We start from the raw sequence: 26673 nt of genomic DNA on the forward strand, positions 1-26673 counted from the left end.
ACTCAGCCGTAAAAAGAAATGAAACTGAGTTATTTGTAGTGAGGTGGATGGATCTAGAGTCTGTCATAGAGAGTGAAGTAAGTCCGAAAGAGAAAAACAAATACCGTATGCTAACACATATATATGGAATCTAAGAAAAAAACCCAAAAGTCATGAAGAACCTAGGGGCAAGACGGGAATAAAGACACAGACCTACTAGAGAATGGACTTGAGGATGTGGGGAGGGGGAAGGGTAAGCTGGGACAAAGTGAGAGAGTGGCATGGACATATATACACTACCAAACGTAAAATAGCTAGCTAGTGGGAAGCAGCCGCATAGCACAGGGAGATCAGCTCGGTGCTTTGTGTCCACCTAGAGGGGTGGGATAGGGAGGGTGGGAGGGAGGGAGACGCAAGAGGGAAGAGATATGGGAACATATGTATAACTGATTCACTTTGTTATAATAAAGCAGAAACTAATACACCATTGTAAAGCAATTATACTCCAATAAAGATGTTAAAAAAAAAAAGAAAGCCAAGCTTGATCCCATTACTATTCCAGTATGAAGGGGACTAGTGGAGCATTATTATGTAAAGACTAGTCTCTCGGCTCATATATTCACATGCAGAGCACGATGCCGATGCCAATAGTACAATCTCTCATCACACTGCAGGATGAGCAGCAGAGCAGCAGGATGTTTATAAAGATCCTGTGAGAAGCAGGAGAGGAGTGGGGGAGGCAGCCACTCGAGAAGTTTCCGAAAGCCACTCGTATCCTGACAGTGCTCTGTCCCTGTGAGAACTCTGAATAATCACTCATTTAGTACATTATTCCAAGAGAGCTACAAGCCATGCCAAATGAGTCAGTTTAAGACAAATCATTTTCCTCTTTGGCATTAAAATAAACACATTCTGTTCCAGATGGAGTAGCAGAGTCCAGCACTCCTGATAAGAACGACCTCAGGTATCAATACGCTGTTTGAATTCTGTCATGTTCATCAATATAGCGTGACTTTCTGAAAGGTCCCCAGCATGACAGTGTTCATTCAGTTGGAATGAACTCCAGACCTAAGGAGGGAAGCCTGGCTTCCGATGCAGATCCCGACGGGAAATTTCTGTGGAATGTTAAGTGCGCAGCGTTAAGTGAAGAACCTTTGCAGATCTCTGCTTTCTGACCTATAAAATTATTTCTAAGGTCTCTTTCTGCTCTACAAATTGACTACTGAATGATTTTTGACCCTATAAAAAGGAATTTCATCCTGCCCTGGGCATCCAATTCGACAGATATTTTGCAGTTAATTCCCTACTACCATCTCTAGCCCGACAATTTATACTCTACAAAGTGATTTCATCCATGATTTCCTTTGATCCACATAACAACCCTGTGAGTAGAGGTAGATTTTAGCAAACCCATTTTATAGATGAGAAAACGGAGACTCGGAGGAGATAAGTGACTTCCTCAAGGTCACGCAGCTGGTTACTGGAATAAGGGAGAAGGGGACTCAGGTGTTTCATCTTCTACTCTTGTTTCCTACTCCAGCCACCCTCTTCCAATGCTCTGCCCATTGCCCAAAGGTGTGTCCCTTTCGGCTCTCTTCATTACCTACAATTTTCATCCCCTAATGCTGGTACCTAATGCCACCATGGTGGATGTTCTGGTGACAGGGCTGGTAAAAAGGGGAGAAAGGATCACAGGATAAATTTGTAATGCAGCCCCTGACCACTTCTTTGTGTCTAGCCCCCAGCTCAGGTCCTTAAACAGCATCTCTTTCCAAGTCCCATGGCCCTCTACACACCAAACCATATTCTTCAACATCCATCCTTCCCATGGCTTCAAATTACTACCTATATTCCAATGGCTCTCAACTAAATGTTTACCTATAGCCACCTACACAAAACATCCAATGCATATATAATACAGCCTATTAGGAATTTCCACCAGGATATTCTACCATGGCAAGGTCAACTACAACATGTTTGGCCTCCCATTAATCCCACCTAAACAGTAACTGTAACAGCAAAATCAACCATTCTTGCAGTTTTTATTGTGAGGTATGGTACCAAACTAGGGCAGAAATTTGCAACTCTCCTTACACTCCACCTACCTCAACTCCTTCCACCACAAGTATCTCTAAAACATGTTAAATTGACTCCTAGACATTTTCTCAAAAGTGGAAATATGCCAAAAATATTGCTCATTAGCACAGAATAGAAATCCCTGAAATATCTGGTAAATGCTCAATTTTCTAGCCTCATTTTTTGTCATCTCTCTATATTCCCCTTATAACTATTCATATCCAGTTATAAGGCAGTTCCCCACATGATCCAGGCTCTGTCTCCATGCTTTCTACAACTGTTCTCTTAGCCTAGAATCCTGTTCCCCTCTGTAGCCAGAATAAATCACCTGTATGCCTCCCTTCTCAGCTCAGCTCAAGCATCACCTCCTGGAGGAGATGTTCTTGCTTGTTCCTTCCACGCCCTTCACACTCCAAACTGCACTTGATGATCTCATAGCATCCCGTGGCGACCTCAGTAATCAAATGTGTTATAAAACGGGCAAGAATGCAGTAACGTGGGGATCAAAGAACGCCTTTGAGAATCGATGCACACGCATCCAGAAAAATTGGTATGAGATTTTACATATAACTTTGGAAGTTCATGGAGAGCTAGAGGCACCAGACTCCAGATACACAACCTGTACCTGATAGCAACTGTGAAGCCCTACCCTCTCTCCCCAGGGCCTAGCACACTTCTTGGAACAATCTCTAAGAAACATATAAAAAGTATTATAAGCTCAGGAACTTACTGAATGTGGGTTCTGAATAGTCCATCATTTTTCTGTTGATCAAAGATAACTCACTGAAGGCGGCATTATGAAAATTTGCATAGATGTATGGGTCCATTTCTGGGATCTCTCTGTAGCATTGGTCTGTCTACCTCTGCATACTGTCCTAATTATGATAAGTCCTAATATGTGGTAGGGCAAGACTACCAACCTTCTTGTTCTTCCTCATAAGTGTCTGGGCTTATGAAGAAGCCATATATTTCACTCTAAGTACTGGTTTAGCGGCATCTCACAGGTTCTGATTACTAACTACTTTATTGTTTAATTATAAATATCCTCTAATTCGAATTTTGCCCTCCCCTTTGACCCCTGGGTTACAAGTCATTTTTAAATTTATAAACATGTGGGGGTTTTCCCTTTTTAAAATTTTGATATTAATTTCTAATTTATTTTAAATGAAACCAGAGAATACCACCTTTGAAAATTGTTGAGATGTTCTTATAGACCTCATGTCAAATATTTCACGTATCCTTGCAAAGAACTGATAGTCTCCTATTATTGGTGCACTGATCACATAGGTCCACTAGGTCACAACTGAGAATTCTATTGTTCAAATATTCTTTATCATTATAAAGAATTTTTTCAAATATTCTTTATCATTACTTTATTTACTTGATCTATCAGTTACTGGCAGTCATTTTGAAAGATCTCTACCATAATAGTAAATGTTATCAATTTTTCTTTGTAATTTTGTCCACTTACTCATATATATAAAGCCATATAATTAAATACATACACAGTTGAAATTATCTCTGGCAAATTGGATCATTTGTCATTATTCACTGATCTATTTTATCTCTAGTAATGCCTTTTTTTTTTTTTGGCCACGCTATGCAGCATGCGGGATCTTAGTTCCCTGACCAGGGATCGAACCCATGCCCCCTGCAGTGGAAGCGCGGAGCCTTAACCACTGGACCGCCAGGGAAGTCCTAGTGATTCCTTTTCTACTGCATCGCTAGATGTTGAGTGAGGGCATTCCTTCTGGCGTGGAACTGAACCTTGTATTACAGCATGTTTAGGATCATTATCACCTGCCCATGCCAACCCAAAATAATCCCAAACATTTCCTAATGCTCCTCTTGGTATGCAGTATGACCCCTGGTGCACTGCCTCTGTTTTGGTGGTTACACTAGAAAGTTTAACCTGCATGCTTTACTTCATGTCTAAAGCAGCAGTGTCCAATAAAACTTTCTGAGATGATGGGAATACCTGTGCTGTGCAATATGGGAGCCACTAGCCACAGGTGGCTATTGAGCCCTTTAAATGTGGCTAGTGCAACTGAGAAACTGAATTTTAAATGTCATTGAAGTTTAATTAATTTGCATTTAAATGACCATATGTGGCTAATGGACAATGGACAACCCAGATCTAACGTTGATCCCTTAAGTTTTTTCCAGAATAAAACTAGGATGTTACACTTCTTTTACTCACTCCTGACTTAGATGCTCACTTCTAGTATTTTACTTGCATTTATTCTTAATTTGACAGCAAAAATTAGACATCCATGTTGTTGTCTCATATATGATGTTTCACATTTGGCATTTTCCCTGCTCACTATTCTTTCCTGCAGCTCAGACACTCTTTCTTTGATAATGTTTCCTTTGTCCTAAAGCATATCCTTTAGGTGTTTATTTAGTGTGGTCTACTGGCAGTAAACTATCTTGGATTTTGTTTGGATGAAATGTTTTCATTTCATCCTCATTCTTAATAGGAGGTTTATTGAGTATATAATTCTTGATCTGTTCTCTCAGAAGCATGAAGATATTATTTCATTGTCTTTTTAGCTTCCTGTCAAGAAATGAGCTGTCCTGTCCGTCTTCATTTTGATCTGTTTAAAGTAATATGGCTTTTCCTTCCCTCTGGCTCCTTTTAAGATCTTCTCTTTGTCTTCAGTGTTTTCCACTTTTCATTATGATGATTCGAGACATGGATTTGCTTCTATCTTTCCTGTCTGGGTTTCGCTGGACTTCCTGAATCTGAAGATTCTAGCCTTTCATCAATCCCTGAAATTCTCAGCCACCATCCCCTCAATTGTTACCTTCTTCTATTTATCTTCTCTTTCCTTCTGGAAATCTAATTTGGCTTATGTTAAATTTTCTCACTCTATCCATGTTTCTTAACTTTTCTTACATATTCTCCATTTTGTGAGTCTATGTGTACTACCTTTAGACAACTTGAATGAGCAGGCCCTGTATTTGAAATGTGATAATCAGATTTCATTTTGCATGTATCTTCCAAATGATAGTTAGGAGAATCTATATTTCTTAACTGTAAAAATAACTAATAGTACTTAAACCTTGTACAATATTTGTAAAATAAATTGAGTTAATATCCTTAACATGGCAGCTATGCTCACATATTCTTGCAGTGAACAAATGACTAGCTGTAATTCATTACAAGCAAATACAACTTCCACACTGAAGTGCTCTGAAATTTCTCTTTCTTTTGCTTTGGAAAATATTATATAAAATGTAGGAAAATAAGAAAACTCAGAGAACTCTCCCAGCAAACTGAGTTAGTACTTGCCAAAATGCCACCTACACCCCTCAGGCCTCATTTCCTTGGTAAACCTGATATTTACCAGTGAAGCCCTGGTATTTCACAGTTGAAGCCCTGAGGGAAATGAAGCATTTTCAAGGCCAAAACAAGCATTCTAAAATTTAAGTCCAGAAGGGGAAAATGAAAGTTCCCTTATGTTAAAACATTCAAATCCCAACATTCAAATCCCACTTATTCATCTACGATTACCCCAGGAATAAATGTTAGGATGAAAAACAGGGAAAACAGGAGGTGAGTTGTCATTTAAAAACACCTAAAACAGGCCAGTCCAGAGAAAATATCACTTCGTTTCAAAGAAGGACTTTCTCCACACTTACTGCTTTCTTCTCCTCCAGAAGTTTGCTAAGAAGGCTGGCTCTTCCGGCCATTTCTTTGGCTTTTCTGAACTAGTATTTTTTTGAAAGATGACTCAAAGAGCTATTTGAACTTATTCTTATCCAGAATTCAAAATGTGTACTGCTGGCCATGATGCAGGATGAGTAAATATTAAGGATAAAATCTCCCTAATTATCTCGAGACCAAGACAATCCTGCACAAGGAGGCTCAGTCCCAACAAATTAGGTGACTTGCTTGGAGCAAACAGCTAGTAGCAAACCCAGGTCACAAATCCAGGCTTGCTAGTCCCATTTTTTTTAATTCACTACAATAAAAACATATTTTTACAAAAAAGTACATACACTTTAGCTTTTGCTAGTATAACATGTTAATCTTAAGAGAATTTCAGAAATAGAGAAAGGACTCTTTTTTAACCAAACAAAATATAATACTACTAGTGAAATAAATTAGGACACTGTTGTTTAATTTAAGAAACTGAATATTGATTGTAGTAAAAATACATTCTTTTCCTACATAATTTTAAGAAAATCAAGGTGCTGGAAAGCTATATAAAATAGATAAATGGGGATTTTTTTTTTAAATCATAAAATGATGTCCACTTGTCAGGTCAACTGGAAGGAAAAAGAAAGGAAGTAACTGTCTATAGTCTGTTGAAAGTATCAAAAACTGTGAACTCAGTGAAAGGGAAATTAATAAGTAACATTTAATTAAGAAGTTGTGGTTGAGGATTTACTTTGATTCATGCCAGAAGTCCCTGAAGGGAAGAGAAGGGAAGAGAACTTGCAACTCAAAAGGATTGAGAGTAAGGAAAACAAGGGAGTGGGGAATAGAAAAAATCAGGGCATTTGGGAGCCTGGGACCTCAGAGACAGAATGAGAGAAAAGCAGGTGATGACACTTGCAAATAAGGAAGCTGTAATGAACGGAGAACACTGGTGACACTGACAAGGGGCCAGAAAGGTCAGCCTCAAAAAATCTGGGGAATGTCTATTTACAGAAAAAATATTTTTGGTCCTAAATATATTGTTATTATTTCAGGCTTTTAAAAATTCAAATGCCTTTTACTTTTAGACCTCTGCCTTCTACTCCCTTCCAAGAATGACTGGCAAGAGTCAATTCCAACCATCTGGTGTGCTGGGGAGGAAACGGACCAAAATTTCAAGGGATAGCTTGTGGTTTAGACCAGTTGAAACAAGTGCCCGTAGGAAGCTGTTTGACAGGAAAGTTCCAGTTGCAACGTTTCGTGCTGATTTAAATGACAGCCCATTCTTAGTATATAAGGAATTCTTACAAAAACTTTAAAGGAAAAAGGCAATAGATACAAATATGTAATTTACAAAAGAAGAAATACAAATGGATAATAAAACTACTTGATGCCTCACTGGCTACTAAAGAAATCCAAAAGACAAAATGAGATTTTTTTTAACCTGTTACACTGACAAATATTAAAACGTTAAAATGCTTAGTATGGGTGAGGGTGTGACAAAACAAGCAACTGGGTACACTACTGGAAAACAGTTTGTGAATACATACGAACGTATAAAATGTGTGTACCATTTGACCTCGGAATGGATCAACTACAGGCATTGACTCTAATAGGATTAATCAGAAATTAGAAAATAAATTATGCTGGCTGTGAGATAATAGAAAATATATATTGGTCTCTGCCCCCAGTTCCTGGCATAGAGCTCCCGAAACCCTTGTAATTTCCTAAGTGATAAGAACACTAGGGGGATCTTTTGTTCTAATATTTGGTCCTTGATCCTGGTTCCTTACACAGTATTAGGTGGCACAGTATACCTGGTTCCTACACAATATTCCTGAAACCCTTGTAATTTCCTGGGTGATGGGGGTGTCTTTTGCTTTATTGGGTGGGCTCTTGGATGGCTCCTGGATGAGGGCTGGTCACTGGAAAGACCAAGCCATGATTAGAAGCTTGGAATTTTCAGCTCCACACCCCGCTCCTAAGGAGGGCTAAAAATGGAGTTAATGACTGGCCATGCCTACATGACGAAGCCTCCATCAAAACCCCAAAAGGGGCTTCCCTGGTGGCACAGTGGTTGAGAGTCCGCCTGCCGATGCAGGGGACACGGGTTCGTGCCCCGGTCCGGGAGGATCCCACATGCCGCGGAGCGGCTGGGCTCGTGAGCCATGGCCGCTGAGCCTGCGCGTCCGGAGCGTGTTGCTCCGCAACGGGAGAGGCCACAACAGTGAGAGGCCCGCGTACCGCAAAAAAAAAAAAAAAAAAAAAACCCAAAAGTATGGGTTCAGAGGGTTGGTGAACACGTGGAGGTGTGGGAGAGTGGTGCTCCAAGAGAGCATGGAAGCCCTGAAACCTTTCCCACATACCTGGACCTGTACATTTCTTCCATTTGGCTGTTCATCTATATCTTTTATCATATCCTTTAATAAACTGGTAAACATAAGTGTTTCCCTGAGTTCTGGGAGCCACTCTGGCAAGTTAATTGAACTGGAGGAGGGGTTATAAGAACCTCGGATTTATTGCCAATTGGTCGGGAGCTCAGGTACAAACTGGACTTCCAGTTGGTATCTGAAGTGGGGCGGGGGCAGTCTCGTGGGACTGAGCCCTTAAACTGTGGGATCTAATGCTATCTCCAGGTAGATAGTGTCTGAATTGAGTTAAATAGTAGGACACCCAGCTCGGGGGGCGGGGGGGGAACCCCTCACATCTGGTGACCAGAAGTGTCAAAAGTGAGGAGTTCTGTGTGAAAGTAAAGGAGAGACACAGAGGAGGACTGAGCTTCTCCAGTGCACTGGGACATCTATACAATGAAATACCATGTAGCCACTAAAATGATGATGAGTACTCACTGATCTAGAATTGTATTCACGATATTGTACCAAATATTAAAAAGTACGTGTAGTATGATCACACACGTAAAATTGTGTGTGTAGACAGAGAATGTTTGGAAATTCACTAAAATATTAAGAATGATGCTGTCTCCGGGATTTCAAGTGATTTTTACTGTTCAAATGTTTCACAAAGAGTAGTTTCATTTTTTACAGTCAGAAGTAAATAAGCAACAAAGATGACTTTATTTTAAATGTGTAAGAAAGTATCCTTTTTACATATTTGATCCTTCATGGAGGATAAAACAAGTGCTGTTAGGTAACAAACTGATCTAGCAGAACTCTATATCAACCAACCAGTCCTTTTCCTACCCCTTTGTCTTTGCTCAGAATGTATTCAAAATAACCACAGTTAAGTAAAATAAAAATGATACACAAGAGTCTCTCTGTATTGTACTACAGGAAGAAAGGGGCTTAAACGCCTAAATAATCCACAACGTTCTCTCCCACATTAATTAAATTTACAAACAGAGTAATTAGCATGTTGCAAAGTTATGACTGAGCTGCTCATCAAATCCCGCTGAGCTACAGCAATTGTGTTCTCAGAAGAAAACGAACCAAATAAACACAGAAATTTAGACAAGGTCTTTTTAAGGCATCCTTGAACACACTGAAAATGATGAAAACTTTCGGAAAGTGAAATGTCTTCTGCTGTAGCTGTTTTTTGAAGTTACCTTAGGAAAAAGCTGGTCTTAGGTTACTCTCGTCGCTTAAATTTCAAAGACTTTTTTTTTTTTTTCTTCAACCTATGAGCCTATAGACAAGTTTCTGCTACTTTGGGTGCCTTGTAACTTCATTCTAAATCCCTCTTTAATCTTTCAACCAGCTCTTTACCTAGTGGCAAACTCTCCATATACGCAGAAGCTTGGCACTGTAAGCACACAGCTCCGTCATCTCTCCCATTCTCTAAATCGAATGTAGTAACAGGAGATATTTTTTCGCGAAGCAGACTTCTCTTTCTAAGCAAAAATCAATCTTTCCCTTATCAGTGGCCACCTGTCATACGTTAAATACGGTTAGAGATTTACCATCAAAAACAAAATTGAATTTGATAGGTTTTACTTGACCTTATTATGCAAAAAGTTATTCCAAAAACTACAGATGAAGCTGGGAAAGGCACGGTATTCAATTTTTACTACACGTGCACACGTGCACGCACACACGCGCCTATAAAATATAGGATGGCATGGTATGAAATGCTATCATACATAGTTAAGTCATAACGATTCCATTTTCCAAAATAACAGAAACCACAAACCTTGAGTTGTTCATCTACAACTCTCGTAACTTCTCCGGCCATCGATTCCAGGGTCTCCTGAATTGGACTGGATAACAAGCCACTGGCTCCCGCCCAAGATGCACCACCAGCGTGGTATAAATTTGGTAACAACTGTAAGAAAAATAAAAGTAACCTCTCCATAATAAATATTTAAATAAGCACCAAAGTCACTGCAGAGTTCATAAAACAGGGTCGAGAAATACTAGAGATAAACGAAGATCGTCTTGATGAAAGGCCCTTTATACCAATTAAAAAACTGAGGTCCAGCTTTAAACCCAGAGGAACAGTACCTTACCTGTTTGTGCCTTAAAGTCTTCATCTCGGGTGTGAGAGTATCTGACTAATCCACAAGATTCCTCCTAATTATAAAATTCAATGATTGTGTGATTCTAATAGCAGAGCCTGGACCAGATCCCAGGTTTCCTGACTCCCAGTTAGTCCTTTCTCTATGAAATCACACTTTGGGGACCACAGTCTAAGTTGAGAGAAGCTTCCTTTTAGAGGTGACAGAGGAGAGTTTCGTGCTATCAGTTTGGCAGTAGAATCATGTGCAATGAGTTGCTACTCATTGAAACTACAACTACCTCCCAGTTACCTAGAACCTGATTATACCCTTTGTAAATCACACTGACCCTCTGCTTTTAATTCTATACAGCCGCTGGCTGTATCCGAGGCTGCAGAACCCGCGGATAAGGAGGCCCACCTGTGCTACACCATTTTATATGTAAGGGATTTGAGCATCCACAGATTTTGGTATCTGCAGGGGGTCCTGGAACCAATCCCCCCGCAGATTCTGAGGGACAACTGTATTTTGATTATTGGTAATTAGCACGGGTACAGAAAGGAGGCAAAGACTAACTCAGTTCACCTTGCCACTTGTTAGTAACCTTGAAATTGGGTAGAAAAGTAAATTTAGTTAGAACTAGTTTCTAAAACTAGTTTAAAGTCTTTTTATTCCACAGGACTCATGTAGCTGGAAGTGAAACTCACCGTTTTAGAGTTCTTAGCATCACGCATGAGCCTTTCTGCTGCTTTTAGATCTTCCTGGACAGCATCTCCCCCACAGTTTCGTAAAGAGTTGAGATGATCTTGTACTTTCACACATATTCTGTCAATCATCTGCTCCACACATAACAAGGAGAGCAAGCACCCAGGTCAGCACAGCCAATGTTCAGACAAAAGGAAACACTGAATGAGGATGAATACTTCTCCTAACTGGAATCTTCAAGACAGCTTATAGCCAATTATTAATTTATCTATTTCTGTAAGAAACCTTTAGCAACATTAATTCCAAACAAACATGTAAGGGATTTTGGTCCCCTCTCCTGCCTTAGGAAATGCAGCATGTAGAACAAAAGTGAATACTTCTTGATGATTCAGAATCTCATAGCTACTCAGTGACATTTTGCTTGATAGTAACTCTCCTTCATTAATTTTTTTGAGTACCCTCTATGTGTCAGACATAGTGCTGGGTACTGAGGAAACAGAAAAAGGAGATGTACAATTCTGAGGCAGCTGATGACAAAATGATGCCCACAGCCAGTTGGTCTCAATATTATGGAAATCAGAACATCCCTGGAAATTAATATTTTTTAATTAGTTCAATTATATCAGGTAATTTTCTACCAAAACAAGCATAAGCTGAGGTTTTATTATATTAACATAGGCAATAATAAAGTTAATAACATCTAGTTTCTATTCTATTAAGGTCCTTCTCCCATGTTAATTACATCTGAATCACTTTCAGATGTTTCATGGATTTAAACATAAAACCCACAGGGTAGTGGCAGATCACTACTGTGGACAAAAACTAGTACAGAAGGGTAAGATTATGCTCTATTCTATTTGTATGTATAAAGAGAAACATGAACAAAGCTAAGACGTCTGAAGAAAAAGACAATTACAGTGTGGTTTTAAAAGTTTCTCCAATTTTTTTTAATAGATCTTTATTGGAGTATAATTGCTTCACAATACTGTGTTAGTTTCTGTTGTACAACAAAGTGAATCAGCCATATGCATACACATATCCCCATATCCCCTCCCTCTTGAGCCTCCCTCCCACCCTCCCTATCCCACCTCTCTAGGTCATCACAAGGCTAATCTATCTCCCTGTGCTGTGCGGCTGCTTCCCACTAGCCATCCATTTTACATTTGGTAGTGTATATATGTCAATGCTACTCTCTCACTTCATCCCAGCTTCCCACCCCTCCACCCCAGATGTTCAAGTCTATTCTCCATGTCTACATCTTTATTCCTGCCCTGCCACTAGGTTCATCAGTACCATTTTTTTTTCTTTTTTAGATTCCATATATATGTGTTGATCAGAGCTGCAGATTGTCTATTCTTAAAAAAAAAATCATTTATTCCCCAGAGACCCTACATATCAAGTCGTATCCTTCCTGATAATTCATTCAGCAGAGGTGACGATCCAGCAACAACCTTTTTTATTTAAATTCACACTTCTCTATTTAGTTTGAATTATTTGGTATAACAGCTATAGGAAGCCAAAATGAGCCCTCCTTCCCCCATAAATTCCACCATAATAGAAACTTTACTACACTGCTCAGCAAACTGAAGGTCTGATTATAGAGCCCGCATCTACCTGCTGCAGTATCACCGATTCTCCTGCCTTTCTCTTTTAAAAAATCAGTTTCGTAACGTCTACTCCATCTTCTTTTCTAGTGTATGATGAAGACAACCCAGTAAAATAACATCACTCAAAGCACTTAGTCTCTTGACAAAGGGTCAGTGATGCTAATGTTAACGTATGACCTCTAAAAATGGTTCGTTATTCACCTGACCCAGAAAACCCCACAAAATCATGCAAGTCGAGAGGTTCAAATCCTCGCGTTCACTTTAAGAACACTTGTGAAACTGCCCAGGCCGTTAAGGGTACACATATCCGAAAGCCACCAAGTATCTGAAGGATGTCACTTTAAAGAAGCAATGTGTGCCATTCTGCCATTACAATGGTGGAGCTCGTAGGTGTGCCCTGGCCAAACAATGGGGCTGGATGCAGGGTTGGTGGCCCAAAAAAGAGTGCTGAATTTTTACTGCACATGCTCAAAAATGCAGAGAGTAATGCTGAACTTAAGGGCTTAGATGGTCACTGAGCACATCCAGGTGAACAAAGCCCCCAGGATGGGGTGTAGGACTTACAGAGCTCATGGTCAGATCAACCCATACATGAGCTCTCCCTGCCACACTGAGATGATCTTCACTGAAAAAGAACAGATTGTTCCTAAACCAGAAGAGGAGGTTGCCCAGAAGAAAAAGATATCCCAGAAGAAACTGAAGAAACAAAAACTTATGGCCTAGTAATAAATGACACAAAAAATAAATGCAAATAAAAGTAAAAAAAAAAAAAGAACAGCTCCTATGACTGTAAAATGTACTGAGGCTACATAGAACTATGTGCAACTCTCGTAGGAAAAAGAAGTTACTTGAATAATGCTTCTCATATAATAATCATCTCCCTAACCAAAATCTAAGGTTGTAGGCAGGGAGCACATCTTAATTTTCTGCATTTACACAGAGTCCTGAAATAACTATGTTTTTTTTAATCTTAATTGATATAAATTCCAGCTCTTCCAACTATTGTATTGATCTGTGCTTCCTGAAACAAAAATGGTCATCAATAATTCATATCTCACCAAGAATGAATACCTAATTTCAAGAAACAAAATGAACCCCATACTAAGAAAGGAACTGATATACATCTGAGGCCACAAAAGACTAATTTGAGAGGCATGTGGATGTGGTACCATAAAATTGATCATCTTTAATAATCATGAGAGACCAGAGACCCTTGAAGCGTGTGCCATTAAGCGTACACCAAGGAGAGAGGGTGTAAATGGACTCAGCAAAATGGTCTTTAAGTAGAACTTTTAAAATCACATCCAAAAGAAACATAAAAATTTCGTTCTTCGATTCAAATAAGACATTAAATCTCACAAGTCTCAAAGGTTCTTCTGTACACACACTTGCTAAGGTTCAGCACAGCCCAATAGATCACATTCAGATACTTTGCAACTAAAGACCTCAAGGCCCAGAAAAGTGAAACTACTTAAGATGACACAGAACGATTACACAGAGTACCAACCGGAAATTTTGAAAACAGGAAACCAAGGATTTTGACTCTCAGTTCATATTCAAATCCCTAAGATACACAAATAAAAACAAAGGAAACTGCAGTCTGAAAGACTGTCATCTCTTTGGTTATCTCATGAAAGACCTCAGGGTAGATGATTGCATTTGGGCTCTTGATTTTCAACTCCCTACTTTACCCTAAGCCCTAGTGTTCCATTTTCTAAAGCACCCCAGGAAAGTTGTTAACTGCCATAGTTTGAGAAGCTCACTTTTTTCCAAGGAAATGTACTTGGACTTGGTCTTCTTTGAGCCCTCGTCTGTCTTCCCATGTTCTTCTATAGGTCACATGTCTTCCCCCTTGAGAGCACTCTGAACAGTCACAAGCTCTCTTCCATGTGACAGTCTTGCCCAGTCTTATCTTCTCTAATCTTTTCTTCTTCAGGATTGACATTCCCAGTTCCTTCTACCATTCTACTGTGACACCACTGTGTGGTCCCTGACTGCCACCTCCCCCTGTCCACCCCAGGTCACTTCTCTGAATTCTCCCTCCATCTAAGACCGTCACAAAACATGCCCCCCCCTCAATAAAATAGATTGTAACACAGGAAGAGTGGATCAGTAAGCTGAACGGGGCTACCACCTTTCTTAACATAGAAAATATACTTTCATTTATGTGGTATAAGTCAAATTGGCTTCTTTGGCAACTAAATCACACAGCAACTCACATGTCACTTGGCAGTGACCACTTAGGCTTTTCCAAACATACTGGGCTATAGAACCCAAGTGCAGAACTTAGAACCATTCGCAATAAATGCTATCTTCGGTTGCTTGCAACTTGTTACAACTGTTCTCAGTCCCAGCAAATAGCTTACTCGTGGAAAATTTTATCTTCCTCCACGTCTATTTCTTTATTCAATTCAAAAGAAATATACTCAACACCTTGCACTGAATGAGATACAGTCCTGAGTAAGATATACCCTTTGCCACCAAGCAACGTAAAAATCTAGAAGTGGAAAGACGTATTAGCAATAACACAAGATATAAAGTTTGCATAATGTAATATCCACAAAGACAGGCACATTTTGTTCACTGCCAAAGCTCCATCTCCTATAATAGTGCCTGCCATATCACAGACCCTTATAAGTGTTTATTCAATGACTAAATAAATGACAGAAAGTTCTAAAGGATTTCAGTCAAGGGAGGGATCACATGTAGCTGATGCTAAAGGTAGCTTTTAGACTGGGTCCTGAAAGATTTCTACAAACTGAGAAAAGAGAAGGGAATTTTAAAAGCAAAGAATGAACATAAGCAATGGCATATCCAGACACTTGTGATTCCTATTTCCTGATTAGGAACAGAGGTACTTTATTGTGGGAGATCAGATTGGAATGTTGAGTTGAGGCAAGATAGTATAAGACTCAGGCACAGGTTAAGGAGTTGAAACACCGTGTACAAGGCATAGAGCATCTATTCCCCCAGCTTCTCCCACAATTGTGAAGATCTAAAAATTCCTTACCCCATAACACTCACAGTGACTCGGCTTCCCTGATACAAAGGAAAAGGGCTGTAAAAAGCACAAGGAGAAAAGAAGATATACAGACTGCCAACAAACACATGAAAGAATGCTCAACATCATTAATCATTAGAGAAATGCAAATCAAAACTACAATGAGATATCATCTCACACCAGTCAGAATGGCCATCATCAAAAAATGTAGAAACAATAAATGCTGGAGAGGGTGTGGAGAAAAGCGAACACTCTTGCACTGCTGGTGGGAATGTGAATTGGTACAGCCACTATGGAGAACAGTATGGAGGTTCCTTAAAAAAAACTACAAATAGAACTACCATATGACCCAGCAATCCCACTACTGGGCATATACCCTGAGAAAAACAGAATTCAAAAAGAGTCATGTACCAAAATGTTCATCGCAGCTCTATTTACAATAGCCAGGAGATGGAAACAGCCTAAGTGTCCATCATCGGATGAATGGATAAAGATGATGTGGCACATATATACAATGGAATATTACTCAGCCATAAAAAGAAACGAAATTGAGCTATTTGTAATGAGGTGGATGGATCTAGAGTCTGTCATACAGAGTGAAGTAAGTCAGAAAGAGAAAGACAAATACCGTATGCTAACACATATATATGGAATCTAAGAAAATAAAATGTCATGAAGAACCTAGCAGTAAGACGGGAATAAAGACACAGACCTACTAGAGAATGGACTTGAGGATGTGGGGAGGGGGAAGGGTAAGCTGTGACAAACTGAGAAAGTGGCATGGACATGTGTACACTACCAAACGTGAAATGGAGAGCTAGTGGGAGGCAGCCGCATAGCACAGGGAGATCAGCTTGGTGCTTTGTGACCACCTAGAGGGGTGGGATGGGGAGGGTGGGAGGGAGGGAGACGCAAGAGAGAAGAGATATGGGAACATATGTATATGTATAGCTGATTCATTTTGTTGTAGAGCAGAGGCTGACACACCATTGTGGAGCAATGATACTCCAATAAAGATGTAAAAAAAAAAAAAAAAGCACAAGGAGACATAGAAGATGAATAAACTAGTCTTTGCAGTGCTTGTAAAAGAAGACATAGGAGGGAGTTAATAAAAAGCCTTAACAAGAGGAGAGGCAATAGAAACAGAAAGAAAAGAATGGCTGTAAAAAACACCTTGAAGGTAAATGGGCAGTGAATAGTGACCTTGGATGAAGAAAGCAAACGAGGCATCCAAGATGACTCCAGGAGCTCTATCCGCAGTGAATGATGATGTCACTGAGAGAAATGGCAAAATCGGTTGTTCCAAGGGATGAGTTTGGTCGTAGTGACCGTGCTCTCTCAGAGGGCCATCTGGATGAAGATGCTGAACAAGCAGTTGAAAAAAAGGATTTTCTGGAAAGAAACAGGGACTGACAGGATAGATCCAGGAGTCATCCACAGATGAGAGTTAAAACTGGCAGAAGCAGATCAGATAGCACTAAGTACAAAACTCTGAAAAATGATTGCATTTGAAGGATAAAAAGAGAAAGTTATGTAGAAAGGAGACAAAGAGCAGTAGAAAAATATTCTGAACAGCACACTGTCGGATGAACCAAGAAGTGCGTCTTAAGAAAGATGAAACAGTCTATAATAATGATAATAATCGTGATAATAAAAATATAGCTACAAACAATGTTTACCAGTGAGGAGCCAAGTACTTTGCACGCATCACCTCACTGAATTGTCACAGCACCTTCTGAGTCATTTTCCCCATTTTTACAGATGAAATCAAGCCTTAAAGAGGTTAGTAAATGACTAACAACAGTTCCCACCGAGAGGGAATAGCAGAGCCTGTACTTAAATCCAGGTCATCTGACTTGAGAACCCAAGTTCCTGACCACTACACATACAGACGGCCTCCTTTCATCAAAAGACAAAGAGGGAGAAAAGGCCTCTGACTCGGTGACCAGGTCCATTGAGAGCCATCTCGGCAGACAGATTGGGACAGAGGGCACATTCTGAAAGGTTGCAAAGTGAGTGGGTAGCAAAGAAGTCATGAAAGCAAGTATAAAAATCTGCACATGAAAGGAAGGAAAGAGAGTGTGCTAAGTAAATAGGTCTAGGCAATAAAATTGTTTTGTTTTTTCTTTTAAGGGTGAGAAGGCTTAGCATAGTTTATCAATTCTGGGCCTGTCTTTGTAAATAAAGTTTTACTGGAACAGCCACACTCACTCATGAAGATATTGTCTATGGCTGCTTTTGCTCTACAATAGCACAGCTGAGTAGTTGCAACAGAGACCATACAGGCTGTAAAGCCTATTTACTGTTTGGTTTTTTATAGAAGAAGTTTGCTAACTCTTGATTAAGAGGGTTTATAAGATGGAAAAGAAGCGATCAAAAGCAGAGGTGGAATGTTGAGTCATGTGAAGGTCAGAGGTGGAGTGTCGTCATGTGAAGGTCTTTCCTAAACAAAGACCAGAGACAAAAACAAATATGTGAACAATTATGAGACTGCAATGTTTCACTGAAACATATTTTAATCCCTCAGTGTCACCCGGGAATGATGACTGGCTATGCGGTTGGCAGAAGTAGTCACAGAGGGTCTATTCTTTCTGTGTTCCTATTTCTGGAAACTTCAATAAGAAGTTTCAATAAGAAGGAGATAAATCTCTCCTAAGGTGACTGAAACAATTAAAGTCTGAAAACTGCTAATCATCATGTCCTAAGAAATCCCTAAAGCAAAAAGGTGGCAGTATACCTACTACATAATGACTCAAATAATTCAGAATGATTTATTCCCCCATGCAGAATGAAACATCTGTATATGCCTCCTGTGTATAATTTCCTCTTGATTGAGAAGACGAAACCTACTTTTAAGAATTAGCATTAAAGGTTGTGGCAGTAATTTTTTTGGATGAGCAAAACCCCTGTAAAGGAGGAAAAAAGTTAAAAGGATATTGTATTAAGAAAAGCCTGCCTTATGGTAGCTCATAAAGGAACCCAAGGCAAAGGTTCAATGTAAGATTTTAGCACTCTCATTGTTTTTAATGTTAAACACTAAAACCAGGAAATAACAGTAAACCATAAAGTACTAAAGGTTCATATTGGTCTGCTGCAGGAAAACAATTTAGATTTTTTAAGGCACTGGTAAGGTCAAAATAATGTTTTCCTTCTCAAAACTCCCTGTTACTTCACTAATACTCATAATTACTGTTTTTCTTTTTCTCAACACATATCGCTTTACTTTTCCTTATATAAATAATACATGCTTACTGTAAAGCATTCAAACAATACTGTGAAGTATAAGAGAATAAAAATCACCTAATCACAGCACCTGAGAGAACCATCATTAACATTCTGGTGAACACTTTTCACAAATCTCTATGTATATCTATGCAGTCATCCATATAATTTTACCTACTTAAATATTACACGCAACTCATTTATTATGGACGTCGTTCCTTCATTCTCTTTTAAGAAAAAAGAACAACAAAAAATTAAAATGACACTCCATCCCAAAGCAGTAAAATACATATTCTTTTCAAGAGCACATGGAACGTGCTCCAGGATAGATCACACGCTGGGCCACGAAACAATTCTCAATATATTTAAGAAGATTGAAATCATACCAAGCATCTTTTCTGATCAGTATAAGACTAGAAATCAACTACAAGAAAAAAAGTGCAAAACCACAAACATGTGGAGGCTAAACAATATGCAACTAAACAACCAATGGATCACTGAAGAAGTCAAAGAGGAAATCAAAAAACACCTGTAGACAAATGAAAATGGAAACACAATGATCCAAAATCTACGGGACGCAGCAAAAGCAGTTCTAAGAGGGATGTTTATAGTAATACAAGCCTATCCTGGGAAATAAGAACAATCTCAAATAAATAACATAACTCTGCACCTAAAGGAACTCAAAAAAGGAGAACAAACAAAACCAAAGTTAGTAGAAGGAAAGAAATCCTAAAGATCAGAGCGGAAATAAAAGAAATAGAGACTAAAAAAAAAAAAATAGAAAAGATTAATGAAGCTAAGAGCTGGTTCTTTGAAAATATCAACAAAACTGATAAACCTTTAGCCAGACTAATCAAGGAAAAAGAGAGAGAGGGCTCAAATAAATAAATCAGAAATGAAAGAGAAGTTACAAGTGACATTACAGAAATACAAACAATAAGAGATTACTACAAATATACACCAATAAAATGAACAACCTAGAAGAAATAAATTCCTAGAAACATACAATCTCCCATGACTGAATCAGTAAGAAATAAAAAATATGAACAGACCAATTACCAGTAATGAAATGAAATCAGTAATAAAAAAAAAAATTCCCAACAAACAAAGTCCAGGACCAGATGGCTTCACAGGTGAATTCTACCAAATACTGAGAGAAGACTTAACACTTACCCTTCTCAAAGTATACCAAAAAATTGAAGAGGAAGAAACACTTCCAAAGTCATTCTATGAGATGAGTGTTACCCTGATACCAAAACCAAAGACACCACAAAAAATTAAAATGACATCTGCCCAAGGTAAGAAAATAGAACAAACCATACAAAATGGTCTCAAATGACAAAACTTTCCCTACCAGTCAGTTCCTCTCAATCTGCTGAAATAAACATTTTTGAAAACCCTGTTTTAATTCTTTTGGTGGCTTCCATTTTAACTTTAAATAGATTTACATCTGTATTTTTTATTTATGAATTATAGAATATAGATTATTCCATGAAACAAAAAGTAAAAATTTAGTATACTTATACTACCACTCACCTTTCTCCCTCTTCAACTCCTAATTTTAATTAGTTTCATTACTTTTACATTAAAATTTCCAACATGTAAATTTTTTAGTGTAGCAATAATTAGGTGTTCCCTTCCTGTCTAAGTTGATATTAAAATTTTAAGTCCACTAAAATGCAGGTAAAGAATTATGATTATGGGATTCATAGAGAAAGAAATGTAATCCTGTATCTTTTAATTCTGCAGCTCAAAGCAGATTTTCCCAAAGTGGCAACTTTTTAAAGCTTTCTTTCAGCTCTTATAACTTCTATGATTTCGTTTCTGGTTCAGTTTCTTATTTATACCTCGTATTGTATACTTTCTTGTTTTTCTTTGTTACACTGGAGAATTTCCTCAAAAAGCCTTTTTTCATATGGAATATTGGGGGTAAAATTTCTGGGTCCATGTCTGAGTACAGTTTTAGTCTGCCCTCGCATCTGTTTGATAAAATGACTAGATATAGAATTCTTGGTCCAAAACAAATCCCCCTCTGAACCTCATTTGTTTCTAGCAATTGAGATTGAGGCTAAGAATTGGTTCCAGTTCCCTTGTAAGATAGCCTGTTTATTCTGTCTGGAACTCTTTAAGATGTTTTTTCTTTATTCTCGGTGTTCTGACGAGGTGTGGGCCTTTACCCATTCATCCATATCAATTTCAGTAGGTCAACCCCAAGATTCATATGAAATGCTTTTCTATTATTTTCTCTTTTTTAACTTTTTCTATTATTCTTTTTAAATTTCAAGGTTCCTATTAGAAGGCTATTGGTCACTTTTAATCTCTTCATGATTCTGACTTACTTTTCTCTCATCTATTTTATCTGTCTTTTTACTGCATGTTTTAAGATTTTCTCTTGTTTTCTACCAGAGAAACAGCTTAATTTGTGCCCTATTGGTTAATTTAAATCTATATTACAGTTTTCATATTTTCAACTGTTAAGCATTGTTTCTTATTCTCTGATTATTCTTTTTCATAGCAGCTCATTCCTATTTTATGGATATAATATTGTCTCAATTCCTTCTGAACTTACTTATTACAATATTTTTTTAAAGTCCTCTGCCGTACTCTGAATTATCTGAGCTCAATTCTTTGGTTTATCTTCTTCTTTCTTTGACATCCTATAGGTTTTCCTCAAATATCTTATGTTCCTTGGTTTTGGTTAACATTTTTGGAGGAAAACATTCCATACTTTTTTTATTCTAAAGTTGGGTAGAGAGAAGAGGAATGAAGTAAAAAACTGTTTAGTTTCTCTTCAGCACTTGTGTTAATTAACATTCAACAAATTCTTAATTATTCAGAAGAATAATTCTTAACAAATTCTTAATTATTCAGAAGAATCTGGGAATTTGTTTCCTACTCATAGAAGTGAGAGCGAGTAGAAGAAAAAGAATAGGATGTATCCAAAGTAGCAAATTTGATTACCCTCAGACTTTTATCATCTGTAATCCAGGGTTCCTAATAGTTGTATATAAATCTAAGATACACCTTACTGACAATCTTAAAAGGCAGAAATCATCAACAATGAAAAATGCATATTTAGCATTTCTAAACTCTACTTAACATTTGTTGTCATTTTCAGAAACAGGTTCTTGCTGCCCCATTGGGAATGATTCAAACGATAAAAATCCTTGGTCCCTGGTTCTTTAAAGGGTCAGTTCAGCATGTGTAGGAGGAGGAACTGTCACTGGGAGAAGACTGGCACCTTCTTACCTGCTGCGTGGTGCTGGTGACAATGCCCTGCTGTAGGCGGTAGGCCTGCTCTTGAAGGTATTTTCTAGTCTCGTGATTCCGGAGCAGATAGTTTTCTATCTGGAAATTAAGCACATGTCTCTCTCAAGAACACATTTCGACTCAGCAGAGAGTAAAATCATAAGTGCAACAGCCAGTTGCTAAACTGAAGACCCAAGCGACTAATTCACACATCCTGCCAGGGCCTTGACCCCACAAAACGTATGAGATGGGGAAACTGGCTATTGTCGTGATGCATTACGGGTGTTTTTAGTTAGAAATTTCACTCGCAGGTAACCAGGGTAATTTTTATGTGACTCAGTAGTTGACAAAGATGAGCAAGTGTTTAATTGCCTGCAGGGTTAGAGACCCCTTTTAGTGACTTCTCATCACTTTCCTGTATACGATCGCAATCTTTCTCTCTCACAAATTTTTAACCACTAAACAGTTCACAAGCTAAATAAATACCTCTACAGTGTATGGATGGTCCTTTCTGAACCCCTTGGCCTTATCCACCAGCACTCAGAAAATTCTTTATTTTAAGGGAAAAAAGGAGAAAATAGGTACAAAATTGGAAGGATACAGGCTGGTACAACTCAAAACCATATACCAATTTCCTTAATCCACCAGGTTTACATGTTTTCTCAAAAACAGGAATGCTTTTAGCAAAATTACCAAAAATAAGAAAATGGATTTCTACAGAAAATGAGAAATCTTGAAGTTGCTTGACAATCTATATTTTTATACATAGACAATGTTTTATGAAAAATTCAAACATACAAATGATAACTAGATTGAAATAAAGTATTGAAGAAGAACAATATACAATGGATATATAATACATTGAAAAATGTAAACTATTGATTATAATGAATACCTATTAATGTGGTTTTTTAAAGAACGATTGAGATGATTAAGTATGCCATCTATTTTTTTTCAGTTGTTGTTTTTATTTGTTTTCATAACGCAACTTAACCATTTGGCTTCTAATTTGTCACTACAGTTCCCTGGTTAAGAATTTCTAGTAACTGTGAGGCTTTCAGGATTATTACATTTTCATTTTCATTTTGCATACGCTAAAATGACTACTACTTAATGCCAATTAGGAATAATTAAAATATAGGCTATAATTATCATCATCCTTGGAAACCATAAAGCAGAACAAAATGTACCATTCTACTAAACATAAATGAAGATATTATAAAAAAAGATCCCTGAAATGAAGCATCATTAAGGTGACACATTAATACCATGACATTATATTACATTAATTTTCTCTTGCTGCTTCCCAAGAAGTCATCTCTTTCCAAGGTGACATTACCATCAAGGTAGAATGTCTTTGCTAAAAAAAGATTCTGCCTAAAATATGACAGGCACGCTGCCACCCAGCTTTGGGTGATTTTGTTTTGTTCTTCTACATTTGGCCTCATTAAGCCCTGGCCATGGGCCAGTTCTGAGAGCAGCTTGTTTATTCAGGAGGCTGAGCTCACACACAGGCAGTGCACCCAAGGCTGGCCCATGCGCTTCCAGGCCTTCCCCAGGTGCACCAACAGTGCTTCACAGACTGAGCCCGCAGGGAATATTTTAGAAAAAAAAATAAAAGTCAAAGCTCATTTCTAAAAGCTAGTGCAAGGGGAAGGAAGAAAAACAATGCTTAAGTGTCTTTAATAACGGTGAAAGTTATTTGCTGAAAGTATTTGCATCTGGAAAGTTTACAAGGTAAACTTTCCTTCTGTGCACCATTAGAGACCAAGACAGAGAACCAGGACAGGACACGGGCCTGACTCAGGTCAAAAGGAAAGAGGAAGAGCCAAAAGTGTCATTAAACACATTTGCCAGTACCCCTGGGCAGCAGTGACCTGGGAGACAGTCTACAGTCAGTCAGACATCTTCAGTCTCATTGCTGAAAACAGCAGCAGCACAGAGGGCAAAAAAATTCTGTTTTAATAAAGGAATCTTATATTTTAAAAAAATAAAGATTTAGTATAGAATCACAATATTGTTTCTCAGTAGAGTAAAATTAAAGAGCCATAATCCTTCCAGAGGACAGTTCTGTTAAAATGAAAACTTGAGGGGCTTCCCTGGTGGCACAGTAGTTGAGAGTCCGCCTGCCGATGCAGGGGACACGGGTTTGTGCCCCGGTCCAGGAAGATCCCACATGCCGCGGAGTGGCTGGGCCCGTGAGCCATGGCCGCTGAGCCTCCGCGTCCGGAGCCTGTGCTCCACAACGGGAGAGGCCACAACAGTGAGCAGGCCCGCGTACCGCAAAAAAAAAGAAAAAAGAAAAAAGAAAACTTGAATATATAAGAGCATAGTTAAATACTATAGGGAAGAAAAACCAATAAATATGAGCTTTAAAGTCACCAATTTTCATTTAAAAAAGACACAACTTTTATAATTAATATATTTGCATACTCTGCATTTGCTCTTTGTTTATTCTTTTAACCTCCTCTCTTTTTGTGCCTTCTCTGGTTTTAAGTATTGTATATGATTGCACTTTTCTCTCCTTTCTTAGAATATTAAGTATACTTCTTTATAAATATTTTAGTGGTTTCCCTAGTGTCTGCAATATACATTTACAATTCATCCAACTCCTCTTTCAAATAACACTGCAGTTGTCCCTTGAACAAACAGGTTTGAACTGCACAGGTCTGCTTATAAGTGGATATTTTTCAGTAGTAAATACTACAGCATACTTGGTCCATGGTTGGTTGAATCCATGGATGAAGACAAGAAGGGCCAACTATAAGGTATACTCAGATTAAGCCCCATGCTGTCCACGGGTCAACTGTATACCGTTTCACAAATAGTGCAGGTACAGGTACATTATAAGGGAGTATCACCAATTTCTCCCTTTCACCCCTTGTAACACTGTTGTCTTAGAAAGTATTTCTTCTTTATTTTTGAAGGAAAATATTGCTAGATACAGAATTCTAGGCTGCTGGGTTTTGGGGGTTTTTTTTTCAACACTTTAAATAAATATTTCACTCTACTTTCTTCTTGCTTGCATGCTTTGTGACTCAAAGTCTGATGTAATTCTTACCCTTATTTCTCAATATGTAAGGTATATTTTTCCTCTGGCTTCCTTCAAGATTTTCTCTGTCTTTGGTTTTCTGCAGTTTGAATATGATATGCCTACACATCATTTTTTTTTTGCGGGGGAGGCGGTATTTATCCTGCTTGGTGTTCTCTGAGATCCCTGGATCTGTGGTTTGATGTCTGTCATTAATTTTGGAAAACTGTCAGTCATTATTACTTCAAATATTTCTTCTGTTCTTTTCTCTTTCTTCTCCTTCTGGTATTCCCATTACCAGGATGTTCAATGTTTTGTAATTGTCCCATAGTTCTGGGATCTTCTGTTCTTTTTTCCCCCTATTCTTTTTCTCCTCTTTGCATTTCAATCTGAGAAGTTTCTACTGACATATCTTCAAGGTCAATGATTCTTTCCTCAGCTGTGTCCAGTCCACTGATGAGCTCATAAAAGGCATTTTTTTGCTTGTTACAGCATTTCTGATCTCTAGCATTCCCTTTTGATTTTTTTTTAGAGTTCCTGTCTCTCTGCTTTTATTACCTATCTGTTCTTGCTTTTTTTTTTTTTACTTTTTCCATTAGAGCCCTTAACATATTTGATCATAGTTATTTTAAATTACCTGTCTGATAATTCTAAAATCTTTGAGTCCGGTTCTGATGTTTGTCTCTTCATACTGTGTTTTTTCTTGTCTTTTAGCTTGCCTTTTAATTTTTTGTTGAAAGCCAGATATCATGTAGCTAGTAATAGGAACTGAGGTAATCATCCTTTTAATGTGAGGCTTTTATGTTCATCTGGCTAGAAGCTGAGTTGTGTTGAATGTCTGCTGTAACTGTATATGGCAGTTAATTTCTTCTATTGACCTTGTTTATGTCTCCCCTGCTGTTTTGGGGTTTCCCTAGAAATGCCTCCTTAAATAAAGTGTCTTACAGCTTTGCTTAGTTGTAATTCAGTGTTATTATAATTGATTTGTGATGGAAGTATAATACGGAGGGGAAGCATTCTATAATCATATGATTAAATTTAGGCTTTTTTTTTTAATTTTTTAAAAACCAGGCCTGAGTCCCTGGACTGTGACCTTCAGAAGTGTTTCTTGGCCTTTTTTTTTTCCCTCCCTTATGTGCAACAGGAAGGCTGGAAGGGCTGCAGTGGTCTGTCTTCTACTAGGTCAGATAAGGCTCTGGTAGAATAGTTTCTCTTGAGGGTAGGCCTTTGTTATGGAGAACAGCATGCTCTGAGTGTATTTCAAAATGGTTACTTTTTCCCTTCCCCCTGCCAGAAACAGGAGTGAATTATCCTCCTCCAATCTTCACTGTGATAACTTGGGTTCTTGTAACTAAAACCCAGGCAAAGGTCAGGGCCTCCCTAAGACTAAGCACCTAGGAGTATTTAGCTTCTTTTTTTTTTTTTTTTAAGCTCTTAAACTAGTCCACACTAAGCCTCCAGCAATTCATCAATTACTGTTTAAGCATTCCTCTGAGTTACCAGCTCCATTAGCTTCTGCCCCTGGTAGGCTTTGATTCTCTGTATTACCATCTCTCCAGTTTCCAGGGTGACAGTTTGCCTTGTAACCTCAATTCTCTGGCAGACCTAAGAAAAGTCACTGATTTTCCGTTTAAGCTTTTTTTTTTCTTGTTGTGAGGATGGCAACGATGACTTCCAAACTCTTTACATGTCTAATCTGAAACCAGA

The 26673-nt window shown here is 38.3% G+C and overlaps 1 protein-coding gene across 11 annotated transcripts in view; it reads right to left on the reverse strand.

The window, feature by feature from the left end:
• Positions 1 to 26673, reverse strand: part of CARMIL1 (capping protein regulator and myosin 1 linker 1) — a 318638-nt gene that overhangs the window by 61140 nt on the left and 230825 nt on the right. For 10 of the 11 annotated variants that reach the window (XM_049715467.1, XM_049715466.1, XM_033434743.2 and 7 more), the window contains 3 exons: positions 21936 to 22034; positions 10859 to 10987; positions 9848 to 9979 (listed from right to left, as the gene is read on the reverse strand). In XM_049715467.1, coding sequence (XP_049571424.1) covers positions 9848 to 9979; positions 10859 to 10987; positions 21936 to 22034 — 360 coding nt within the window. The remainder of the gene's footprint in view (positions 1 to 9847; positions 9980 to 10858; positions 10988 to 21935; positions 22035 to 26673) is intronic. The other variant, XM_049715468.1, reaches the window with a different exon arrangement.

The sequence above is a fragment of the Orcinus orca genome, chromosome 10 (assembly GCF_937001465.1).
Source record: "Orcinus orca chromosome 10, mOrcOrc1.1, whole genome shotgun sequence".
NCBI lineage: Eukaryota > Metazoa > Chordata > Mammalia > Artiodactyla > Delphinidae > Orcinus > Orcinus orca.